The sequence below is a fragment of the Seriola lalandi genome, unplaced genomic scaffold (genome assembly GCF_002814215.2).
Source record: "Seriola lalandi dorsalis isolate HSWRI2012SDOR001 ecotype SW California unplaced genomic scaffold, Sedor1 jcf7180002054591, whole genome shotgun sequence".
Classification (NCBI taxonomy): domain Eukaryota; kingdom Metazoa; phylum Chordata; class Actinopteri; order Carangiformes; family Carangidae; genus Seriola; species Seriola lalandi.
This window is the reverse complement of record NW_019525144.1, coordinates 551,482-574,975: the sequence shown is the minus strand read 5'-3', so window position 1 is coordinate 574,975 and position 23,494 is coordinate 551,482. Positions and strand designations below refer to the sequence as shown.

At 39.3% G+C, this 23,494-nt stretch overlaps 1 protein-coding gene across 5 annotated transcripts in view; it reads right to left on the bottom strand.

The window, feature by feature from the left end:
* Positions 1–21,969, bottom strand: part of atf7ip (activating transcription factor 7 interacting protein) — a 31,066-nt gene extending 9,097 nt beyond the window's left edge. For 3 of the 5 annotated variants that reach the window (XM_023419168.2, XM_023419171.2, XM_023419172.2), the window contains exons 1-3: positions 21,309–21,969; positions 1,544–1,596; positions 70–585 (exon numbers count right to left, since the gene is read on the bottom strand). In XM_023419168.2, the coding sequence (XP_023274936.1) occupies positions 70–579 (510 nt within the window). In that variant the 5' untranslated portion in view covers positions 580–585; positions 1,544–1,596; positions 21,309–21,969. Of the gene's footprint in view, positions 1–69; positions 586–1,543; positions 1,597–5,879; positions 5,944–21,308 lie in introns of those variants that run through there. The other 2 variants (XM_023419170.2, XM_023419169.2) reach the window with 2 other exon arrangements.
* Positions 21,970–23,494: the final 1,525 nt, after the last annotated feature.

Genomic DNA, 23,494 nt, shown 5'->3' with positions numbered 1-23,494 from the left:
AATTTGTAGAATAAATAAATGTTTAATGAAAGCCTCTGCACAATTTTCTTAAAACTTTGAAACATTTACCTCTTTCTTTTCCACCTCTGGAATAACTTCAGTGTCTTTTTCCTTGTTTTCCTTAGATTCTGTTGATACTAGTGTAACAGGCTCATTTGATGAGGATGATGAAGAACCTTTCTTCTCCTCCTCCTCGTCCGCCTCCATCTTTTTCAGTTCGAAGTTTAGAGAGTGGAATGGTGATGTGGGAGAAGTAGGAGTTTCTTCCTTTGCTTTTGGACTTTGTGAAGAGGCAGGGGAAGGTGATAGATTCAGGGACAAGAAAGGAGCAGGAGAGGCAGGTGATGTGGCGTTGGGGGAGTTTGTGTCCGAGATGTTGTTTTGCTCTTTGTCTCCTACTTTTTGTCCATCCTCTTTGTGTGTGCCATTCATTAGAGGTGGTGGAGATGGGTTGGACAAACCTGGAGATGATGTCAACAAAGTGCTGTGAAGACTCTCCAGTTGCTGTCGATCACTGATCTTCATGGTTTTCCTGGCACGGAAAATCTTCTTCTTCTCCTCTGTCACAACAACTTCCATTGCTGCCTGTGGAGTGACAAGGAGAGATTAGATGCTATCACAGGGCATGAGGAATCTGGGAAAGATCTACAACACATAGTGAGAGCAGTAAACAGCACAATCTTTTCCGCTTATGAACCTGTCCTGGACTTTACGCACTGCATAGTAAAGAAATGGCTGTAGAGTTTCAGAAGAAACACAAGAGGTCACTGTAGAGCCCTGTGGCTTTCTTGTTTCTTCTATTCTAGAAGGTTCTTCTTTCTCAGAGGTCTGCATACCAAACTGATCGGTTCCCTAACAACCTCTCTCCTCACCACAAATTTGACTCAGTATCCGGGCCAAATCAGGCAGATCCTTACTACCTGATTACACCCTGCTGTATCTGCCCTAAAGTAACAGTCTAGGTGCAGCTCAGTGTGCCAGAAACCCTTTTTCATGTCAGTCAGAAAAGCTTTAACTGCTCTGACAAATTCCCCTTGCCTTAATTTTCTCTTTTAACTTATGAATTTCATGTTTACCTAAGCCCCGATCCAGAGAACAGGAATGACATTGAAGTTACCAGCAGCAGCAACCCAACCTTCCTCCCATCCCCCCACCTTCCTATTGGTTCTGTCCTCAGCGAATCAGAATGGACAAACTGAGGCAGTGTTGGCAGCAGTAAGGAGGTTATGCAAAACATGAGGGATTTGCCGTACATAGTTCTGTTTGTTGCACAAATTGTAGTGTTGAGGCTAGTTGTTATATTTTATATGTATTCATTTCATGTATATTCATTTTATTAATGTATATTAATGCAGGAATGGATGTGATTATAATAAACTTTTTTTATGGGAGTCACACAAAATTACAAGCTGTGTGCTGCAGCAGACTGTGCTTAGCTGCATAAAAATTCTCATTTTACATTCAGTAGCAAAACAAGAAATGTGCTGTGATATTAAGTATCATGCAGTGCATATAGTAATTAAAACATCTATGAATAACTCACCTTCAAGCTGAAAGGTTCCTGTTCATGGACTTACAACAGAATTCTTCGACAACCTAAGGGAAATAGAGATGTATTTTTTAAGTAAATTGTATGTTAATGCTTCAAACTAGGACTATTGAATCAACTATGCATGAAATCCACAGACAATGCAAATCAAAGTGTAACCCTAAAATTAGCTCCTCTGAATTAAGCAGTCTATCTCTATCCCTTTAGTTGTAACTGAGCCCTTGGCTTCAAAGGGAGACAATAATTTGTGTGGTCAATTCAAATTTCATGAAACTGTAAATACAATTATGTTGATGACAATAAAGTCCATTATATATACCTATTACTTTTAGTTTCAGCAGTACTAGCTAACTTTCTGGTCATTTAGTAAAAAATGTGATAATGCTTTTATTAAAGATTTTTGAATATAGTATTTCAAATATAATAATTTGATGACATTGATAGCCGTTCTTATTCAGCATAGTTTAAAGATAAAAATCGATAATACACACTATAACAAAAAATTTATCCGGTGACTAATCAGCTATTTGTTGGCACGACGCCAGCATAAGAGAAATCAATTAGACATGAGATGCTAACCAAAGCACACACCAAGGTGAAGAAGAAAAAAAACACCCAAAACAAGGAAACTGCATGGCAGAACAATGGACAAAGGCGTCAAACTGCAAGATAGAGGCTTTCATACAAATCACTTTACCCACATTTCAGTGAATCTGAACTCATGAATGTGCAGGCACCGGGGTTTGTTTTTCAGCTGTTAAAATGTTGACTGTATTGCTTAATCAGTCTGTCTGTTTACACTCCTGTAATGTTATAGCAGAAAGCAGGCACATTCAAATTGTAGATACTATCTTTTGTTAAATCTGTCTGTTGCTTTCAGCACAGGCACAGAACACATAAAGCCAGTTCTTGTTCAAGCAATCTTTAAAATCTTATCTGGTGAGAGCAATAACCTGCTTCAGTTTTACACTTGTAAAGTTGGTTAGCTTTACTGCTACTGCATTGCTGACCTGCAAGACTGCAGCTGACAGAGTCATCTGAAAAGGCATCGATCACCAACAATGTTTAATTTAGCAATGTGTGCTTTGCAGCTTAGCAGGCTGTCATGTGCGTGGAAAAAATCCAACATACGCCTAGAAGACCTGGACTGAGTGTATACTTTACACTGTAAAGCTGAGCAGCACACTGAGATGCTGGCGCATACGCACAACACTGTAAGCCATTCCTACTCTGCTTTCATATCAGCAAGTATGCTCCCAGCAATGACCATAAACTCCTTATTGTAAAAATAAGTGAGAATGTATTTCAGCATAATTGGATAAAAATGTAACCTGAAAAAACTATCATGCAAAAAGTCAGCATAAACAAACAAAAACAGAGTGGTGTAAATGGGCACGATCACTGGTACACTTCACATTCCAATGTTATTGCACACTGCGCAGAGCACAATATCCCCCCCTCCCCCATCCTACGGCCTCATTTACTACGCCTGGATTCAGTGCAGAAACTCAAAATGGCCGTCAGCTCTGCTGTTTGCTGCCAGACTGAGCTCTCTGTAGCTAGCTGAGCAGGATTCTAGATCAGATATATATACACCAGGTTGCAGCATCACCCTGCTTAATAAGAATTTTATGTTAACCCTGAGGCTTCACCAAGCTGACAAAGTCAACTGAATGTAGAACATAGAAACTTCATTATACAAAATAAAAATCTTAAATAAGCCAAATTAAACATTCCTCAATTAACACCTCTGTCCAACATATCAGCTCCTATAATACAAGCTACAGCTAATCCAGAACTAGTTTTATTGTACTGGTTGACATTTAAAATATAGCTATGGTTTAGGTCGTGTTTTTTTTATGGTTTATACTATATGGACATTAACTATAAAATCCAGCGTGGTAAGAATAAGACGTCTTACTAGATGTTTTTTTTCTTCAAGCTCATTAAGTTAACTCAGTTTATCAGCCCATATTTAGAAAAAGGGCTCTCTGCAGCTAGGTCAGTGAGTCCTCCGCTCTACCTGACTTGGAGGAATGCAGAAAATAATCATTACATGTGTTAGGTGAACACGCACAAGCTGGGTGTGGCATTCAATACGCACTGCAATTTCAGCTTTTCTTTTTTTGGAGTGAAAAAAATTACTTAATTCACTTTTACAGCAAAGACATTACTTGTGCTTAAATTCTCACAGAAGCCTAATGAATTTATATAATTAATTTCCAAATTATATTCCCCACAATGAGGTCTCTGAGGTGAGAGTGCATTGGTCTGATTCACACCCCATTATGTTGTTTCATGCAAGTTGGGCTTGTCTCCTGTGATATCATGCACTGAGTAGACCATTATATTTCTGTCTTTCTCTCTGCATCTTCTGTCAAATAAATCACTTGCAGGATTTAACTGGAGTCAACAATCCAACATGCACCTACTTCAATGCACAGAACAGTTTATATAAGTTCCAGTACGTTTTCATAACGTATTTTAAAAACTTGCTTGACTAGACTATTGTCTTCTCAGTTAAGCTTCGATAACTACCGCCCCATACATAAGAAGGAATTCTTTCACATATATACCTTCATGCTAAGCTGGACACATCAAAAACATGAGGCAAGTAGTGAAGTCAATCTTCTTCTCTGGGTTTTTGAGTATTTCTTTTCTCTCAAATTGCAAAATAGCTGCTTGTAGTTGTTTCAGTACATGCCTCTGCAAGCCAGTTTCAACACCAGGTGGCTAGCCATTGATTTGCTGGTCAAATGTCACAAAGTGGCAGTAAACAGCAGGAGTCCTCACGTTTAAGCTTCTGTGATGCCAAACAAACAACAAAACTTGGCATTCCAACCTCACAGTTAGAATGAACATCAAAACTCTCTCTTTCAGTAAAAAAAAAAGGATCACATTATTGGGTCAGATGTAGAAGATGCAACCATGTTTCAACGGTATGACTTCTTACTCATCAAATCTTACCCAATATGATTCAACCCTGTTTTGGAGACAGCGAGAAAGGTGATCCTTAACACAAAGTACAAGGTTTTTCTGGATGGGATACAGTGTATAGACATGCATGTGCAACTTGCCAAAACATGTTTGCTTCCTGAGAACAGCATCAAGAAAACTGTGATGAGTTTTTTATTAGGCACCAGTTATTGCTGAGTATGTACCTGGCTAACAAACTAGACTGGCACTGGTACAAACGAAAGCATTTTTAATTGATCAGTCACTGAAATGGATACGAAGTCATTTCAAGACCTTTGTTTGTTAGGCTCTGGCTACATCAGTTTTAAAAAACACATCATTGTCCTCAATCAAAATACTCGGACGTATTCCTTCATACACAGAACTGTGCGTGAGAATGAACCACGGTGTGGCATGAGCAAATAAACAGCGACCAGCAAGCTCAGTGAACATATCTGCACTGACTATATGCGTCACCAACCAGAACAAGTAAGGCCACTGTGGGCTAAAATAAAATGAAGTACCAATTTGCAGGTGCATTACGACTCTTAACATGTTGTTGCTTGAAAACTGCATAAATACTTTTTTCAATTTGTCAGTGCTGGGAATGATTAGACATGTCCACATTCTACATTAAGCTTTCCGCCACATCAATACACTCGGACACTTCACACTCCATGAATATTATATACACGCAACACCATATGACCCCCATATGACCCCCTCCCCCCAAAAAAATTGTGGTAGGAATTGCGCTTCTATCTGAATGAGAGCGATCTTGTGGGTTTGATATGCAGCCACACAATACTGCATTAAAAATTTTTTTAAAAAACAAGCAAAAAAAATGAATAGCAACTTTCATGACTGCTAGCAAGGGAGATTCTTTACACCTGTGGGATGTTTGTGAGATTCACAACTACAAATGGGTTGACGCTGCTATAAATACATATATGTACAGTCACTTGTGTGTATGAACAGAGAACATGTATGACTCAAGTTAATAACTTAAGTTACTAAGCCCAATGTGAGTGTCACCAGGGACAAAATGGTTAAAAAAGCATGCACACTCCTGGCATCTTGTCATGATGCAGGTGACAGAATTTCCCTACCGACATTGTTGATCAGCTAGTTAGTGAGAATTTAAAGCAAACTCCCTGACATTTATATAATGTCTCAAATTAATGTTTTCTATTGAAAGGAAAAAAACAAACAAATTGAAAAACAAGCCAAACTCAGCCTTCTTCAACTAGCATAGCACCCTCTACAAGTATTAAAGCTAACCTTGAGAAGAGAGTGAAGCTGCAAGGAGAACTCAGATAGACTCAAATAAGAGAGAGAAATGTTAAACATGCTTTAAAAAGAAGAAAATTTTGACCTTTAGCAGGATGTGTGGGATTGAGGCCTTCCATGTATTTGTTGATTGTGGGAGCAGGGAACAGCTGAAAGGCCAGCAAGAGAACATAAAAGAAAGGAGGAGGGGCTCAGTTAGGACTAGTCCATTTTGTTCCTTGCAGAGGTATGTTCTATAAAGGCTGTGTGGCCAACCTGAACCTATAGTGGGTGATAATTAAACCCTTTAATACAAAAAGGCAATTCCTGACACAGCACTGTGCTGCACTGCATGGTATGAAACACAAAGATGAACTATTATTTTTCTCTTTATGATATGACATCTATCAAGTGCATGATATATTTGCAAACATACAAATCAATCCTTATGTCTACAACATTTTCAAGTACAGCGTGATTATCAATATCAACCCTAGCTAGCAGCGCACAGAGAGAGGGGAAGTACACTGCACAGGCTGTTGCTTAGCAACCCCCATCCCCCAACTCTAGCACAAACTAGTCCACACTATGGAAATCTACAGCCGACATGGACTAAACCATTCTGACAAAGGGCAGAGGGGGCTATCCTTTCTAAATAACATCATAGGCAAAGAAAGTTTTCTGATTAAAAAAGGTCAAGCACAACACTGTAACAGAAATATCACAGGAGTACTTGACCTTTATTGTGGATCTGTATGTTTTAAAGATATACCTACCTACTCAGTTCAAAATGTTAAGCTGTGTTTCAGTTCATTATTTCTCTTTTTTAAGATGGCTGGTGCTGCAATTGTTTATTTTCAGCATAGTCAAAAAAGATATAATTAGAAACCCTGAAATAGCTGTAAATAAACCTCCTCTTGTCTCTCTACTGAATCTATGACAGAATTGATCTCAACTGCAGACATATGACATGGTCACCCGAGGTACTACGTGGAATAAACTGAGCACACGCTGCCGCTGACCTGAGTACTTAGTTAGCTTCAGTCTACTATTATCCCTCTAATGACTTGATCGGTGTAGACTGCAGAGGACCATACTCAGGCTGTAATATGATCTCTCATACTTTGACCATGCTACAGGCCAACTGAACAATAAACTGCAGGATAAAAAAATCCAATGATGCTTTGACTGAAAGAAGCTCTATCATTAAGGTGAATGATATACATCTGACAGTCATGAACATTTTAAACTTATGGGGCATCTATTTTAAATACTGTAATGTGTGTCAATGTGGCCATGGTAGCTGTTTTTTTTTAAATGGTAACGTAAACCTTAGCAGTTTTTGTCAAGAGCTAAGGAAAATCAGTGGCACTGGTGGTTTTAATGTCCCACAGCACAAAAACATATCCTCTTTCATCCTGCAGAGCTCATCCCGCTACACATCCTAGCTTCTCCATTAAAGGCTCTTATTCAATCTTTACTGTGTTACCACTTTCATTTTGGAATAGAGATTTGGAATATTTACATTTTTGACTTTCTGAGTGCAAGAAGTAAATTGAGTCTGAAAATCGAATCAACTTGACCAAACAAAGAATTTGCCATATTGTTTCAAGCAGTTCTATCTCCCACTCCTGGAGAGCTGGTTTAAATGGGAGCAAACTGGATGACAGAAAATGAAATTCAATGCTCAACAAAATGATGATGGAAAACATCTTTTTAAATTAAAAATTCACCTTTGACAGGAGGACTTAAGAAACTGAGGGCATTCATTAGATGTTAGATAAATCATTTCTTGAGCTCATCAATCGGCTACATGAGAAGGTCAGAGAAGCCAGAGAAGGTCAAGCCTGTTCAAACTGTTCCATCAAACTAAAAAACAGGATGTGTCTTTTTAAAGAAACTGTGCCTTCGTGAAGACCATCTGTGGTAACAATGAAAAAACCAAATCATTGAAAACTTATATGTGCTATCAAACACTAACCAGCAAAACAAACAAATAAAGCCAGTTTTAAAAGACAAAGCAGCACAACATGCACTTTAGTCAGGGCCTAGCTAACGGCGCACAGCCAGCGCTAAATTGCACACCCTCAACACACTCAACTTAGAGGCAGCTGCACCCGCCCTCCCCTGTCTCCCTCTCTCTCTCTCTCTCACACACACACACACACACACACACACACACACACACACACACACACACACACACACACATTGTCTCTCTTTCTCTCTCTGGAACAGCCTCTCCTAGTCAAGCATGGACTGAACCATTCTGATGAGGGGAGGAAGTAGGTGTGGGGGTGGGGCATTCAAAACAAAAGAGATAAAGGAGAAAGTGTTGAGGTAATTGAAAGGTCAAAAACAGTAACAAATTTGCTAAAAGAGTTTTATTTTCGTGAGATTTGATACAAAAAGTGAAATGTTATAGTGTTGGGATTTTTTTTTAGCTGAGTCGCTTTGATGTTGTTCTTTAAACCAAGTCGATATAAGCCAAATAAGCACTTTTCTCAGAAACATGAATATAACTGCTTTTCATGATTAATTGCAATTACTACATTGGAGTCTGGAAGATTATCTGAGCAATAACTGTAAAGTATTTTTGTCAAGTATTCTTTGCATTTGAAAGCAAGAAATATCGCTTTCTAGCCACATAGTGCCATGCTAGCTGCGCACAGCAAGAAATTAGAGCACAGCTTGACACACTAAGCAGACTCTATCCACCCAGCTTCTCCCACAGCAGGGAGGGCTGCTGTAAAACAGACTGAACCATTCCAGCACGGGGGTGGTTCTTTACTCAAGAGGAACAAAGAACACCCACTTACAAAATGAAAAATATTGTCATTGCATTATTACTTCCTTTACTGAAGTTTGCCCCAATGGATTCTTCAAAAAATAGTTAAATTAAGTAAGTTCTGGATTTGACTAGTTGAGACTCAAAACAGACAGAGAAATTGTAGAAGTAGGAGTAGTGGAGCAAGTAGTAAACAGGAAATGTAATTTGTGATGAAAATTAACTTTCATTCATAAACTTCACCTGTCTTACTCAAAATCCCTGTTGTGAGACTAGAAAAAACCTTGCAGTGCGTACTCTGCCCATCCCCCCTCTCTGTTACTGCAGAAACACAAAATGGCCACCAGCGCTGCTGCGAGCAGCATGCTGAGCACAGGCATGAGCAGATCCTATAACAAACTCCGCCTACTTAAAAAAAAGTACAGTGTATCTGCAGAGCTCTACATACGTACGTAGATCTTGAGGGAAAGCTGAACAAAAACTTCTTACAAATAATGTTATCTCTGTGTCATAGTGATCACCTCTAAATCCTGGTTTAGAGTTTCACTGTTGCTGCCAGAGCCCACATGTCTTGCGCTCACTGTTCAGCAACACCCTGAGCTATGAGTGAAGAGTTAACAAAACTAATTAGTTCATTTTTTCATTACACATGAGTTCAGAGCTACACTGCTAAATGTTTTATGAACCTAAGTCTAGATAACTGGCTAAGAAAAAAATGCCTTTTCTCCCTCAGGCTGCCTCAAGGGTGCTTCAACCAAACAGTAAACCTGACACTTAGATGTCAGACAGAGAGGACGCTGTTGGTCTTACTTATTAACCAACCAATTAAAAAAATCTTAATAGTTACCTAACATAAACATGTTCTGTAGAGGCTATATACTGAGTAGAGAAAAGATATCAGCCAGTGAGAGCAGAGCCTGCATTCCAACATTACTGCGCACAGTGCGCAGTCTTTCCTCCCCCACTCTCACTGCCTGCATCTGGATTCAGTGAAACTCAAAATGGCCACCTGGTCTGCTGTGCGCAGCCACACTGAGGCTTTACAACCTGCTGTATCTAGTACGACATCTTATCATGTTACGGCAGCACCACACCATTGAAAATAACCTCTATGTACATATTACTCACAATTTTTTTAATTCAGTTGAATGGACCAAAATATTAAGCTGGATGAAACAAAAGCAAATTTCGCACGATTCTCCTAAAGCAGATAACTTACTTGTGTGGCTGTTACACCAATCAGTGCATCGCTCTAACTGTTTGCAAAGGGCTGAAGCATACATCATCATGTAGCCTTACTCTGTAAGCTGCTAAAAGGCTGTTTTTATTTCCTAGATTGAACACTGAAACCCTGTTGGTGTTACTTGCTTAATATTACAGGTTGTTTCTCAAACATTATTACGGTCAGTCTAGCCTTATTTTATATTCCTTTGCGAACTGATTTTTACTACTTTACTGTTTCAAGCAGTGATATGATTATGACTCTTAACATTTTGATGAAAGTGATCAGGGTAGGACTCTGTGCTGGGCAATGTAAAGGCCCGTTATGTAAGCACCTCCTAGATTTAATCACACTAGGCCTTTCTTTTGCATTTATCACTGGGAGCTTCACTTTCTAATCACTGTCCAAAGATATCCAAGTCAGATGGACTGCAAACTTTAAATGCTGAGAGGTGTGGAAGTGAGTGAGGATGTGTTTATCTATGTAGATGTTAGCTCTGTGATCGACTGACAACCTTCACAACTGGGTACCCTGCCTTTTACCAATTGCACGTTTGGAAGGCTTCCAGTTTTTCATGACCCTGACCAGCATAAGAGGTACAGAAAGTGTTTGGAGAGATGCACATCAATGTAAAATCAAATAATGTGAAACCCCACAAGCAGTATGACTAATTTAAAACTGTTAAAATAAAATTAACAAATAAGAAGACAGGTACAGTTCTATTATTTTATCTTAATGATATTACAATTATCAGGACTGTGGATATAAGGAGTAAAAAAATTATTAAAAGGAGAAATTTGTTCAAGTAGATGTAATGTTTCGATATTTCCAGGAGAAACCTTATCTTATAGAAGATTTTAACTGTGATAATACATTCTAGATATGCTAGCAAGTGTCATAACTTGTGCGACAATTCAAGCCTGTGCTTATACAGTAGCTTAATCATTCAACGTCAAACAATTAATAGATACACACAAATAAAGTGAACTGCTTGGCAAAATAAATATGAATCAAACAGTGATGAACACTCAGACCACATGCCATACCATCTACCACCTAGTGCAGACTTTATTCATGCTTTCCCATATGATCACACAGTTTTATGTTTGCTGCTATCTGAAAACCAGGAAATCAGATGGAGCCAAGACTTCACAGTTATTCTAAGCAGCAGCTGATTATTGATCTTCCCTGTGGTATTCCTTCATGTATGTCTATTTGTGTCTATCATATTCTACACAATAATCTAAATTTTGGCTCCACTGAGGATTCTGTCATACACTGCAAACACAACAATTAATCGTAGCAACTAAATGCTGTTGCCTACACTTCAAATCACTGTCAGATGAAGCACAACTAACTAGTGTTTTAAGAAGACAAATGACATATGGACAGAATCTAAGGGTGAACAATTCACACTAAAATATGCCAAAATAACACTATCAAAGGAAAGTTATTCTCATAACATATTTAAACTGTTCAGCAATGGCTTAAAAGCATTGCTTCTTAGCCTACCATTGCCCAAACGCTGAACGCGTGTTTTGTTTTTCTTTCCTTGTAAATGAGTGGAGACTAGCAAAGGCTGGGTAGAAGGAAAAGAGGGAAGAAAAATAGGGAGGGGGTGGGGGCGGGCAAAACCAGGAGTTTCCATGTGAATCAAGCAAGCACATGGTGATTCTTCTCTAAACATGCGCTGCTGAGGGAGGCTCATGCATGGCTTAAAAAAAAAAAAAAACACACAAATGTTGGACACTGCAAACAAAACAACAAAAAACACCATGTGAAAAAGTTAACATAGGTTCCCTGAAAACATATAAATAAAACACATTTGGTTAATTTCAGAGCTGAAATATCCTCATGTATTTGCTGTTTTTTTTCTGGTACAACTCTGACAACCTTAAGACCATCTTGGGAGTAACTACAGTTTAAGTCATATCGCATGAGCTCTAGCTAGCACCACACAGTCAGATCTAAGTCCACAGCCTGACACAGAGCACAAACACCCCTCCCCCACACCAGCAGTCTGCTCCAGTCTGGAGTTTTACAGCCAAGCATGGATTAAACCATTGCAGCAGAAGGGTGTTCTCACCAACAAGGGAGGGAGCTAGAGAGGTAAATGGCAAATTCAAAGCTCTCGGAACAATTTGAGCTCTGTAGCTATATGTTCAAAACTAAATTAGCCTGTGTTAAACAGGAAAACATTTTTAGTGGATTCTAGTTTTCCTTAATTGGTAGATATACCACCCCTGGCCCTGAAAGAGCATCTCATTCTCCCTGAGCTATTTGATTACACTTTCCTTCTCTATCTGTAGCAATAACTGATCTATGATTTTCTAAATGTGGCACATTTCTCAGAAGTTTAACATCAAAATCAAGACAAAGAATTATGGTGTTTTTATGGAAGGGTAAATACAATGCAATATGCTGCATTTTCCCCCTCTCTGCCTCAAACACACATTTTCACATAAGTAGAAAGAAGCTATGAGGAAAAGACAGATTGTTTTCTGTGACAAACAGCTAACATTTCCTTAAGTTAATGATTTGAATTAGTCAACAAGCTAGCCTACCGTTCACTTTCCCCACCCCCACTCCTTTCCCTTTGATGGACTGTTTGCAGTGAATGCTAGAGCACAAAATGGCTGCTGCTTCTGTACGCAGTTAGAGTAGAAACAATCCCTTTTAACAAGAGCACAGCTGCCTTTGCTTTCTTATGACTGTCTCTTGTTGATGTATTTAGTTACAAATATATCATATATGTTGCTTTTCTACCTGATGGTTTGTTCTCTTGTCTTATTTCTTTTCGTCTGCAAGGGGTATCATATTTTTGTATCTCAGGAAGATGTATTTGATATGCAACACTTGGTGAATGTTAATTTAGATTTACATCTCTGGGTGTAATCGGGCTACCTTTTTCTACATAATAATAATAATAAAAAATCATCATTTTAGAAAAAACAGATATACAAACATTAAGAATTGGATTAAATGTATTTCTAAAGGTTTAAAAATGATCTTTAGTAGAGTTTCTCAGAGCAGAGACTTGTGTTGGCCATTAACGTTATTAAACATCAGAAAAATGTATTGGTGGTTTAAATTATGCCCTTAAGGATCACCTTGAAGCTGGTGAGCATGTGACTCCCACTAAGACTCGCTAACATCTGGCTTTTGTGGCAATGGGAAAGGGTATGATTAGCATTGACACCCAGGTCAAATAGCTTTGCAGAAGACAAGGGATGGGAATCGAACTGGAACCGGTTCCAGTTGAGGAACCGGTTCAAACTGGTTCAATTCATCAACATCATTTGCCTCTATGTTAAAAGATTCCCTTATCAATGCCTTCCACTTACTTCCACGTGCCTTGCAAAACAATGACATCACGCTTTCGCAAAAGGCAGTCAGCGCGAACGAAGGAGTTGAGAGGGTGTGGCTTTATTTCACGCAAAATGACGCTAACAGTGCAACGAGCAATGTCTGTGGCACTAAGATTTCAAGCAAGGGTGGAAACACCAGCAACATGCTGAAACATTTGTCAATGCAGCACGGCATTAAATATCAGGAGTACCACGAGTTTGACCGTCTACGCCACGCCGGTCAACGAGTGCTTCCCAGTCTCTCAGCAGAGCAGTGGGGATACGTATTAGTGATGTGTTGGTCGCGAGCCGGCTCTTTTGAAGGGTGGGCTCCCGTCTGAGGGACGTTTTTTCCCCCATACCGGCCGACAAAATCAGCCAACCAATAAATCAGTCGGGCTAGTTAATGCGCAAATTTTTGCCCCTTCTCCTGCTGTAACGTCTTTCAGATACAGACATTGTAGAGCCTGTCACCTGCACAGCACGGTGCTGTTAACCAGAAACACTGTGGCTACATTGTGCTTGGAGATGAAAGAGTGAACTGCAGCCACCAAATAAGTTTTAAAAATTTGGAAAACTTTACAGCAGATGTGACAGATCTCTTTTACCAGTATGCAGCTTGTCCCGCTCCTTGCAGTTGTGTGTGTCCTAAGTCCAAACAGAAAGGCAAACTCCACTGGCAGTGGAAAAGGGGTCAATTTGCAAAAGAGTATAAGAATTTGTCCAATTGATGATCAGTGTCTGACACCGGGAACACACACCGGCCGTGTTGCTAACATACTGCAGTTTGCGCGCATATGTGTTCACACCAGCTGCATGTTTATTGCGGCACTGCTACTGCCAACTCTATATCTCTAAATAGAATTTTTGCAGGTTACTGGAATGTTGACTCTATTTTCATTATGAATTTATTCTGAATTATTTCGGACAGAATATGTCACTAAATTTTGTATTAGTTTGAATTTGGTCAAACATGACATGACAATAGCTCATGCTGTGGTGCTGTTGCAGGTTACTTTAGCATAACAAGTAAGCCAACTTGCTAGCTAACATTACGTGCCATGGATGAATCAATCAATCAATAACAATCAATCAATAATGTTATCTTGATATTGTATATAGTTTTATCATGTGGTTACAAACTCGCCAAGTGAAAATGGAGGGCTTACCACTGTAAATTCACATTTGAACGTATTCCAACCACTGCTATTCTGACAGCGCCCTCCTCCTCTTCTCATTACATCAAACATCACAGAAGTAGCACGCTCCTGTAGATTCCTCCTGTACAAGATCAAGAAGATTCAGCCCCATTTAATAGTGGTGCTCATGCAGGTGCTTGTCAGCTCCTGCCTGGACTACTGCAACTCCCTCCTTATGGGAGCCCATGCATCTAACACCTGGCCTAACACATGGAGCTTATCCTTAATGCTGCTGCCCATCTGGTTCTCAACCTCCCAGAGTTTCGCCTGATCACTCTCCTTTTGTGTTTACTATTCTGGCTCCCACTTGCAGCTCATATCCAGTTCAACACTCTGGTGTTAGCCTACAGGGCAGTGAATGGAACTGACCGTTCTGACTGTGGAGTCATGGTCAAACCCTTCATTCTAGCACAACCATTGCATTGCTCTGCCTTTTGGCTTCTGGCTGCACCATCACTCAGAGCACAGTGCAACCTAGTTTGAATTCCGTTGTAACAAAGGAATTTTCCTGCAGGGAACATTGAAGTTTTTGTTGCTGGGGAACTATCATGCCCAGTTGCTGAATATTTGACTCTTTGGCAGACCAACAAGCCAAAAAGTTGGGTGCAGGCTCCAGAAATCAACCACAGTGCCAACCACCCAAAGAGATACATTGCTCTGACAGCTGAAGCTTGCAGACAACTCCAAAAAAGTCAACCTGAAAAGACACATGTCCGAGTATGATCAAAATGCCTCCAGCTGTGACTCTAGTTGTGCGGAGATACAAAAATAAAAAAAAAATATTTTTTAAATCTCTGAAGCTGTCATTCAGACCCAAATTCATGCCATGATCAGTCATTGGGAACAATGACAAAAGTAGACAGGATTCACACAAGCTCTCATTTAATTCTTCACAAACCTACTTCTGTCACTTTTTAGTTTAAAATTATGAATGCCTTTGAGGGCAAACCGTCTTGAACTAAATGCATTTACCCACATTTGAATAATACATCATCAAGACTACAAAGACCTCCAAAGGTGGAAAGAGATCAGAAAGGCAGTGTGATGCAGCGTGGAAGAGCCTATAACAGCTGGCTTTTTGCCTTGCTTCAAGTGTGGCCACTTGGAACAAGTTAACACTTTTCTCTTCATTTACAGTTTGTTTCAAACATGCCTAACTCTTTAGACCATCATCACAAACAGACTGACATAACCGTAGGGATCTGCACACTAAAGCAAATTTTAGACATGACACAATGGCATACAAAGTCAATGGAAAAACACCAATGGGCATGAAGAGATGAGATTATGCCCAGGATGGTGCAAAGTGAGGTGGAGATGACACAAGCATACAGAGTAGGTCTTCCATTTTTCAAAAACTCAAGTTCAAAACGAATTCGAACTGGCACATAATTTGTTTGACCTGATTCATACAAAACTCCGGTGTGGTGCTATACAACTGTCTTTGCACATAAATCTTGTTACCTTATTAGTGCTTATTATCTTACCAGTGATGGCCTTTTGTACAAGCTACTGACGAGAGTCCTGAGGATTAGTCTGACGGAAAATGGGCAGTTAGACCAGGTCAGAAGTTTGCACCACTGGTTTTTGGTGACTACACCAGCTCACTTGGGTTGCAACAGCAAAATGAGTCCTATAATGATATCATCATAGAGTAAGGCAGCGCTTTTCAAGAAGCCAGCAAACAGCCTTCTTTATTTTGCCATCCACGATGAACAACCCAGTGTACTTCCACACACGGCTTCTCAGATGCCTCTGTGTTGTGACTGTACATTCAGCCCTGCTTTGGTCCCTGATGCCCTCCTCCATTTTTGGCTCTAGGGCAACAGTCGGGCAACCTTATAAACATGAATGTTACTGTCTGCCCGAGGGACTGAATGACCGAGTTCCATTCCAGTCACAATTACTCAACCGAATGCCACGTGACTGAGTGGCGTGAACATGTAGTGTTGCCAACTTAGCGGTTAGCTAGATTAACCACCTTTTCAGACCACTTTAGCAACTTTTGTCTTAAAAAGTACCTAGCGACAAATCTAGCAACTTTTTGGACAAACCTGCCTACTTTTCACAGCAGAAAGTTACCAGTATTGCCCTAAATCTGCAAGGTTGGGCTTTCCCTCCACAGGCACACCTCTCTATGCTGACCACCAAGCAGCTGATGTGAATGAGCTTCTAACCTTCTGAGTGATCATTTCACAAGTAAATATAGCCGAAATCACAGCACAGCCATCATCTTTAACTTAGTAAGTCAGAGGATGATCTGTCACGGTCAAGCTAGTGTTATACTTTCCACAGTATGTGAGGGTCGGCCAGGGTCCACATGACATTAATTTCACCATCAAAGGGTGTACGCAAGGCTCTGTACAGATGTCCATCTACCCACCAACTTGCGGTGACTGTCTGGACTTGTCTGCGCCAGTCTGTACTGCCTGTCTGCTACAAGGACACCATCTGCACGTGCTCTTCCAAGTGGACTAGAAAGAAGTAAAATAACTACATTTCTACGGTGTCCGCAGCTGTTCGTGTGCATGTCCACAAGGGAGTTTACTTGAGGCTAAACACACACATACAGCGCCCCCACTCTTCACAGCCAGGGGGTCAGTGTATATGTTGATGGGTTACAGATGATACAGTTGGTACATTTTATGTTGGAGCAAATAAACACAGTGTACACAAATATTCTAGTGGTCAAATTCACAAAAATAATTCAAGACAAAAGTATTTCGTCTTCTGTCTGAACATACTTTTAACAGTGCTACACTGTTCAGTTCGACTGCTACACTGTTCTGTGCTATACAATTTTTCACATTCATAAACTTTGACATAAACATAAACTTCCACTCATGTTCAGACAACTAAAGTGATGACTTTTTGTGATTTCTTACATGTGGCTACATTATTTTAGCAGTGTGAACGCAAACATTGAAGGGCCACCTACTTCTGCCAGAGTCCAATTTGCATATAGAGCGGGGAAATGAGATCCGACCAAAAGTGGTCACTCGAGACATGTGGAGACGCATTTTAATGTCAGATGTGAACTTGATGTGCTTCGAGTTGTCCACTGGTGATTGGATCACCCAAGATGTATGTTAATTCCAGGTCTGAACAGGGCCAATATTTCCCAACAAAGCCACCACTTGTACAATACATCTGGGGCAGCAGGGAGTTGAAAATAAATTATATGAAGAAAACGAAGGAAGAAGGGTGTAGTTAGTGAGCTCTTCTCTTCTTATTATGAAGCTACTAAAATTTTCTTATCAATTTCATCACTTATTACATACAGAAATCTGCTTCATATTATAGAAAGACTGACAGCACACAGAATGATAAGGTACTAAATTATGACTGGTTAAATTCATTAGCTAAAATGCTGTATGTAAAGCATTTAGCTGGATATTCATTTATTCATCCACGCAGCTGACATGAGTAAAAACTGAAAATACTATAAGAACTATGTTCTATGGTTTATGAAACAGATATTGTTTTCTTTGTGCAAAAAGGAGATGATAACTGAGTTGTGTTTATAGTGTTCTGTGTGTTTAATTTCTCTCTTTGCATATTCTACCTGTTGTGGCATTTATGTTAATCTAACGGCAATTTAGACATGTAATGTTTAAAGTGTTTTGGAAATGTTACTAGATCCAACTTAGTAAGATTGCCACCATGAGTTGGGCACTTATTCAGACATTCGAGTGACATGTTAAATTGCAGTCAAATTTTCAACTTAACAATATGCATGTCTGAGAGAGGCTAACTAGTGATAAATAGGTCAATATTGTACAGAGGGGATTGCCTTAAAAATTCAGGCAGGGGGCTCACAAGACTAAATGAAATGAGCAGACACACTGAAACATACTGCACAAGGAAATGGGAGTGGTAGGAGACATACTGTAGGTGTATGTAAAGCCTGAACATATACTGTAGGTGTAAGGTATATGTTCTAAAAGCTTAAACACTGAAAAATCACTGACGTTATCTTTTGAAGTGGCTTATGAGTATAACGTTTTTGAGAAATTTTGGAACAGACAACTGTGCACTTTATTTCAAACATAACTGAATTGTCAATGTGTTATACATGTTGTAAGCATTAGTGTAGTCCATAAAAATCTCAAATTACACACAAATGTGTAAGCCTGACTAATTTATTATAACCTATGTGTGAAATGCAAAATACTAATTTTAAACCAGCTGGTCTTTCTAATTATCAGAATGGCAAGATATAAATGTTGAATAACAAATACGGAGCATTTTGAGACTGAACCAAGATCATATTTCTTATCATTCTCATTTTCAGCCTGAAGCAAAGAAACTGGCTGTAACTGGTTGAAACTGGTCCTTATAGACTTGGCATGGCTTGGAAAACTCAACGATTGGCTTTCCTATAATCAAAATAAAAAAATTAAGGATTGCAACAAACCATCACCCCCAAACTGATTTGCATCTGCAATGTTTATTTAAAAAAAAAAAAAGCATTTAAATGAGGCTGAACTTGTCAATTAAGTTGAGAAACACAAACTACAGATTTCATTTTTACAGATGAACTAATCGGTTCTATAAGTAAATTTAGCTGTAATTTATGTGGTCAAAAAACTACGGACTGTGTTAACATTTTTATCAATATTTACATGTGGAAGGAGTGTTCATGCTACATATTGTGCACACTCTGGAATTAAAAAATACATTATATTACAGAATAAGCCTTAATGACAAAAGTATTTAGAAACAGTTCTTAACATGTGTTGGAAGCAGTGAAAAGCCATATAAGCCTATTACATGACATGTTCACAGATTCCATTATGTGGGTGCATACTGTAGCTCTCTTATGAAATGGCTGGTTTCTTATCCACTAAGTGTGATCATATTTTAATCATAAAAGTTAGAGTTACAGTACATCTGGCAAGATAACCATGTGCTATCTAATATCTACCAATACAATGTGACAAAGACGCCACTCAGCTGAAGGTATTAAACTCCCCTTTTTAACAATGCTTAATGTACATTAAAAAGCCACATGCATCTCAGTCATGTGGCTGAATTCACCACCGACATGTGTATGACTGATCAAACACACGCAAAAATACTTAAGGTTTCCATGGACCTATGGTGGGTTACGGGCCAGCAGCTGCACAGCACTGACTTACATTTGGCAACAAACCTGTATAAACCAGGATTGAGGACGGTGCCACTACAAACCTACACAAACTCCTTTTTTTCTCCATATGTAGGACATTTGGGGGTCTCACTTAAACTATAGACAGACAGAACCTCAATTTTTCCTGCATTCTCATTTAAAGGCAGCTAGCTCCAAATTGTTGTAGCAGGTGTACGATCAATAGGAAATTCTCATCAATTGTACTGGGTAAGAGTTTAAACAAATAATTTCTAAAGAAAATCTACTAACATTTACACGAAAGCTTTTGAAAAATGTAGGTGGAGCCTTTCAGGGTTGCTTCCTCTCTAGCAGAAAAAATAGACTGTGTAATGAATTACAAGTGCACCATGTGAGCACAGCCACTGGGTGAAGTAGGGGAGGTGAAACCAGACACAGGGCTGTACCATGTTTCAAAAGGTGAGAGCAAGCCTGAAAGACCTCACCTTTAACACGATGATTATGATGGAATAGTTCTGTTTCTGCTGACTGCCAAATCCACAAAATGGGGCAGACTTGTCTCTCAGGTTGAAACAGCAAACATTAAATTTGTTACTTATCTGTACATCACTTTACCTAAATCAAAAAAGATGGAGATTTTTTTTTCTCTTTTAGAAACCTACAAGACAGGGTCAAGAGGAAAACTATTCAACACTTGAATTACCATTAACATTAAGCCACACCCACATCCTAGGACAGTGTGGTGCATGGAAAATTACTGGGCTGTACCACTTTAGACCAAGAGGGGGGTTTTACTGCACAATATAATGAATGCAGCAGTTCTGTTTCCTCTTCACTTTAGACCATTTTTGTATTCTTTGCAATTTAGGCTCCAATTTAGTTTTAATTTTAATTTTAGGGATACTTTCTAAAAAATGCATGAACTCAGAATTATTTAAAAGAAGCCAAAAACTCTTTATTAAAGCTCCACTAAGGGCAATGATTGAAGTGAAAAAGCAGATTTAATCTATTTTTACCATATACATTTCTTATTATCTCAGGGTAGACTACCTCTCCTCAAAATGTGTCTTCCTCTTTGCCCCTCCTCCAAACTGTCACCTCTGCAGTATGCTGGATGTGCCTGCTGCTTGTTTTAGCACCAACACAACATAGTCGTTTCAACGACTTGGTAGGGTTGGACCTCTTAGACTTTAGTGAAGGACAAATACATCAAAGACGCAAATATTTCCAGTAGCTATATGGTCACTGAATTACATTAAAAGGTATTTGATTACTTATATGAAACTAAAACCAACATGAGCGGTCTGAGTGAACTTTTGCAGAAAGCAGAAAACTGTAAGTCAGTTTTTTCTTTTTGTTCACATGACTAGCATTTATGTAAACGCTATCTTATACCAAGTTACCACAGAATAGTGTCAGACTTTAAGAGCAGCAATGTGTAATAAGACATAATGTAGTATCAATCAGAATTCGTATGCAATTAGCAATCCAGTAATTTTACAAAAGCAATTTAACAAACTGTCAATCTTGCGAGTCTACTTTAATAAAATAGTTCTAATGTGCAAACCTTTTTGAAGTTAACGAAAAAAGAAATAATAATTTCTCTTATTCAACGTCATTGACGTAGTCATTAAGCTACCATTGCGAATGCTAGCTAACATTACTTTCAACGCCCGCTGAAATCCCAACCTGTAGGGCTAATTCAAATGTGTATCCACATACCAACAACAAAACAAAAATATTTCCATGTAATTCATTATCAAATGTTTTTTGTTAATGAGCCCAAATCCAAAGAAGCATATAATCTATTTGCGTTACATAAAATGGCAAGTGAAAGCTACTTGAGAGCTAGCATGCTAGATGCAATACCTCGACTCACCGACTCCACGCGTCGCTAAGTGATGTTCCCGCGATTTTATGTCTCGGTCTGTAACCGACAGTCACCTCCTCCTGCTGCTGTCGCACTCTTCCGGACCCTGTTGTGTACAACCGTTGCTGTCAGGATGTGGTATCAGTAGGGCATCAAGTCCACCGGTTTTAACATTCACTAGGAAAACTAGTAAGCTGTGCCCCAACAACAACTGTATAGTTGTGCGCTCGCGGATTCAACCGACAGCTCTCCAGTTCCCCTCACAGATAGACTCCTCCTCTTTTTGTGCAAAAAAAAAATCCCACTATAACCGTACGTCAGCCGTCGGCGGCGGCGGGGGTTGGTCGACAGACGCCAAGCAATCGCGTTGACCAAACGTCGCGATCTGAACGGTGGTCTTCAGTTCTGTTTTTTTCAGTTTCTCCACTGGCGGCGATGCTGAAGTCGGTAGCTAGATCCGGGAAAGGTAGGTATGCACAGCTCCAGGACGTGTTAGATCGGTTTGTATGGAGGATCTGGCAGGACTAACACAAGTATGATTGAGAGCAGCTGCAGTACCTCTGCTTGGAGTAACCAAACTGCAGTGTGGTTGAAACAACCTCACAGAGTCGACGGTTGGGAGTAGGGACAACAAGGAGTTGAATATTAGCATGGAGAGGGAGGGGTGTGTGAAATGTCCACGACAGACACAAACCCGGGCGGAGGGGGAGGGGTTACAGTGGAGGAGGAGGAGTCAGTGGAACAACAGCCTGGAAAATTGTCTGCAAACTTTACAGACACTGGTTTCAATGTAGTTTGTATGTTATGACTCATAGTAATGATGGTGTGCTTGAATTGTCTTGTCTGTGATTAAGTACTCAACACTTGAGTGACCTTTGGGTCATGTGGGATTTGCTTAATGATGATTTTTTTTTAAATGGCACACGTGAGACGAAGAAACAGTCCAACCCAAGGAGAATACTAACCAATTTTCTTTTTTTCTATTGATAAACAAGAGAAAAAAAATTATATATATATATATATATATATATATACATACACACACACACACACACTATGATTTAATGGATTCTCACAAATAGACAAGAAGTGATCCTGTATTCTCAGCATCCTTAATGTCAAATGCATTACATTTATCAACAACATATGATCTGTAGTTTTTAGCTGTCTTCTGACATTATACAACATTATACAGGTCAGCCATTTTGTTGACTCATGTGTCTGAAACATGTAGTTTTCCAGCAGGCCAGCAGAGGGCGAGTTATGGAGATGTTCTGATCATATGCGTTAGTATGTTTGTGCCTGTCCACAAGGAATAGCCTAAACCTTTGCACTTACTGTAGTCTGTGTCATCATTGCTAGTCTCCTTGCAGGTTGTATGGTCATACAACAAAATACATGTGATCAGGAGTGGGAGTTGCTAGGGTAGCTGTACTCTCCCTTGTCCTGTTTTTTTCTCCCTCTCTCATACACTCTCGCTCACATCAGACAATGTGTGAGGTGCTAGTCTAACAGAAGCTTGAGTATCTTTTGTCACCTACATGTGTGAACAAATCCAGCTAGGATACTCTGTAATGTAGTGCCTGTATGGAATCAATGGCATGGACATTTTTCAATATGACAGAGCTCTTGGAGATCACAGGCAGCACACAAAGCGAGATTATTACATGAAACAGCCTGAAGATCAATAATACAGCTGGAGTTGCTCCGTGATTCACTTTTCAGAATTGCCAGTAAATGATGAAAAACAAATAAATAAACACATTTGTTGCAATGGTTCACGAGGAATTCGTACAAAGGTTTTTTCACGAAAACTTTATAAATCTGCAAGTAATTACAATAATTAGACATTTATTGCTTAATCAAATACTTTTGAACATTTTTATCTGCATTTTTGCAGGACTTCTGCAGTCTCAGATGAGCTACGTAAACGGCTTGATTTTGTTTGTTTTTGCATTTTTACCTTTTTTGCACATTTCAAAGAAGAGATTAACAGGAAAAACAGGGTGACATTCAAAAACTCCAATGCTGCCATATTTTTTATTATTATCCAATTTATTTCAGGTTTTAAGATGGTTAACAAACCGTGTTATATTTAAACATTTAATTTGTAAGGTTTCACTGGTAAAACATATAGTCTCGGAAGCCGCTACTTTTGTTAGTGTTCACATGGAAACTGTATAGA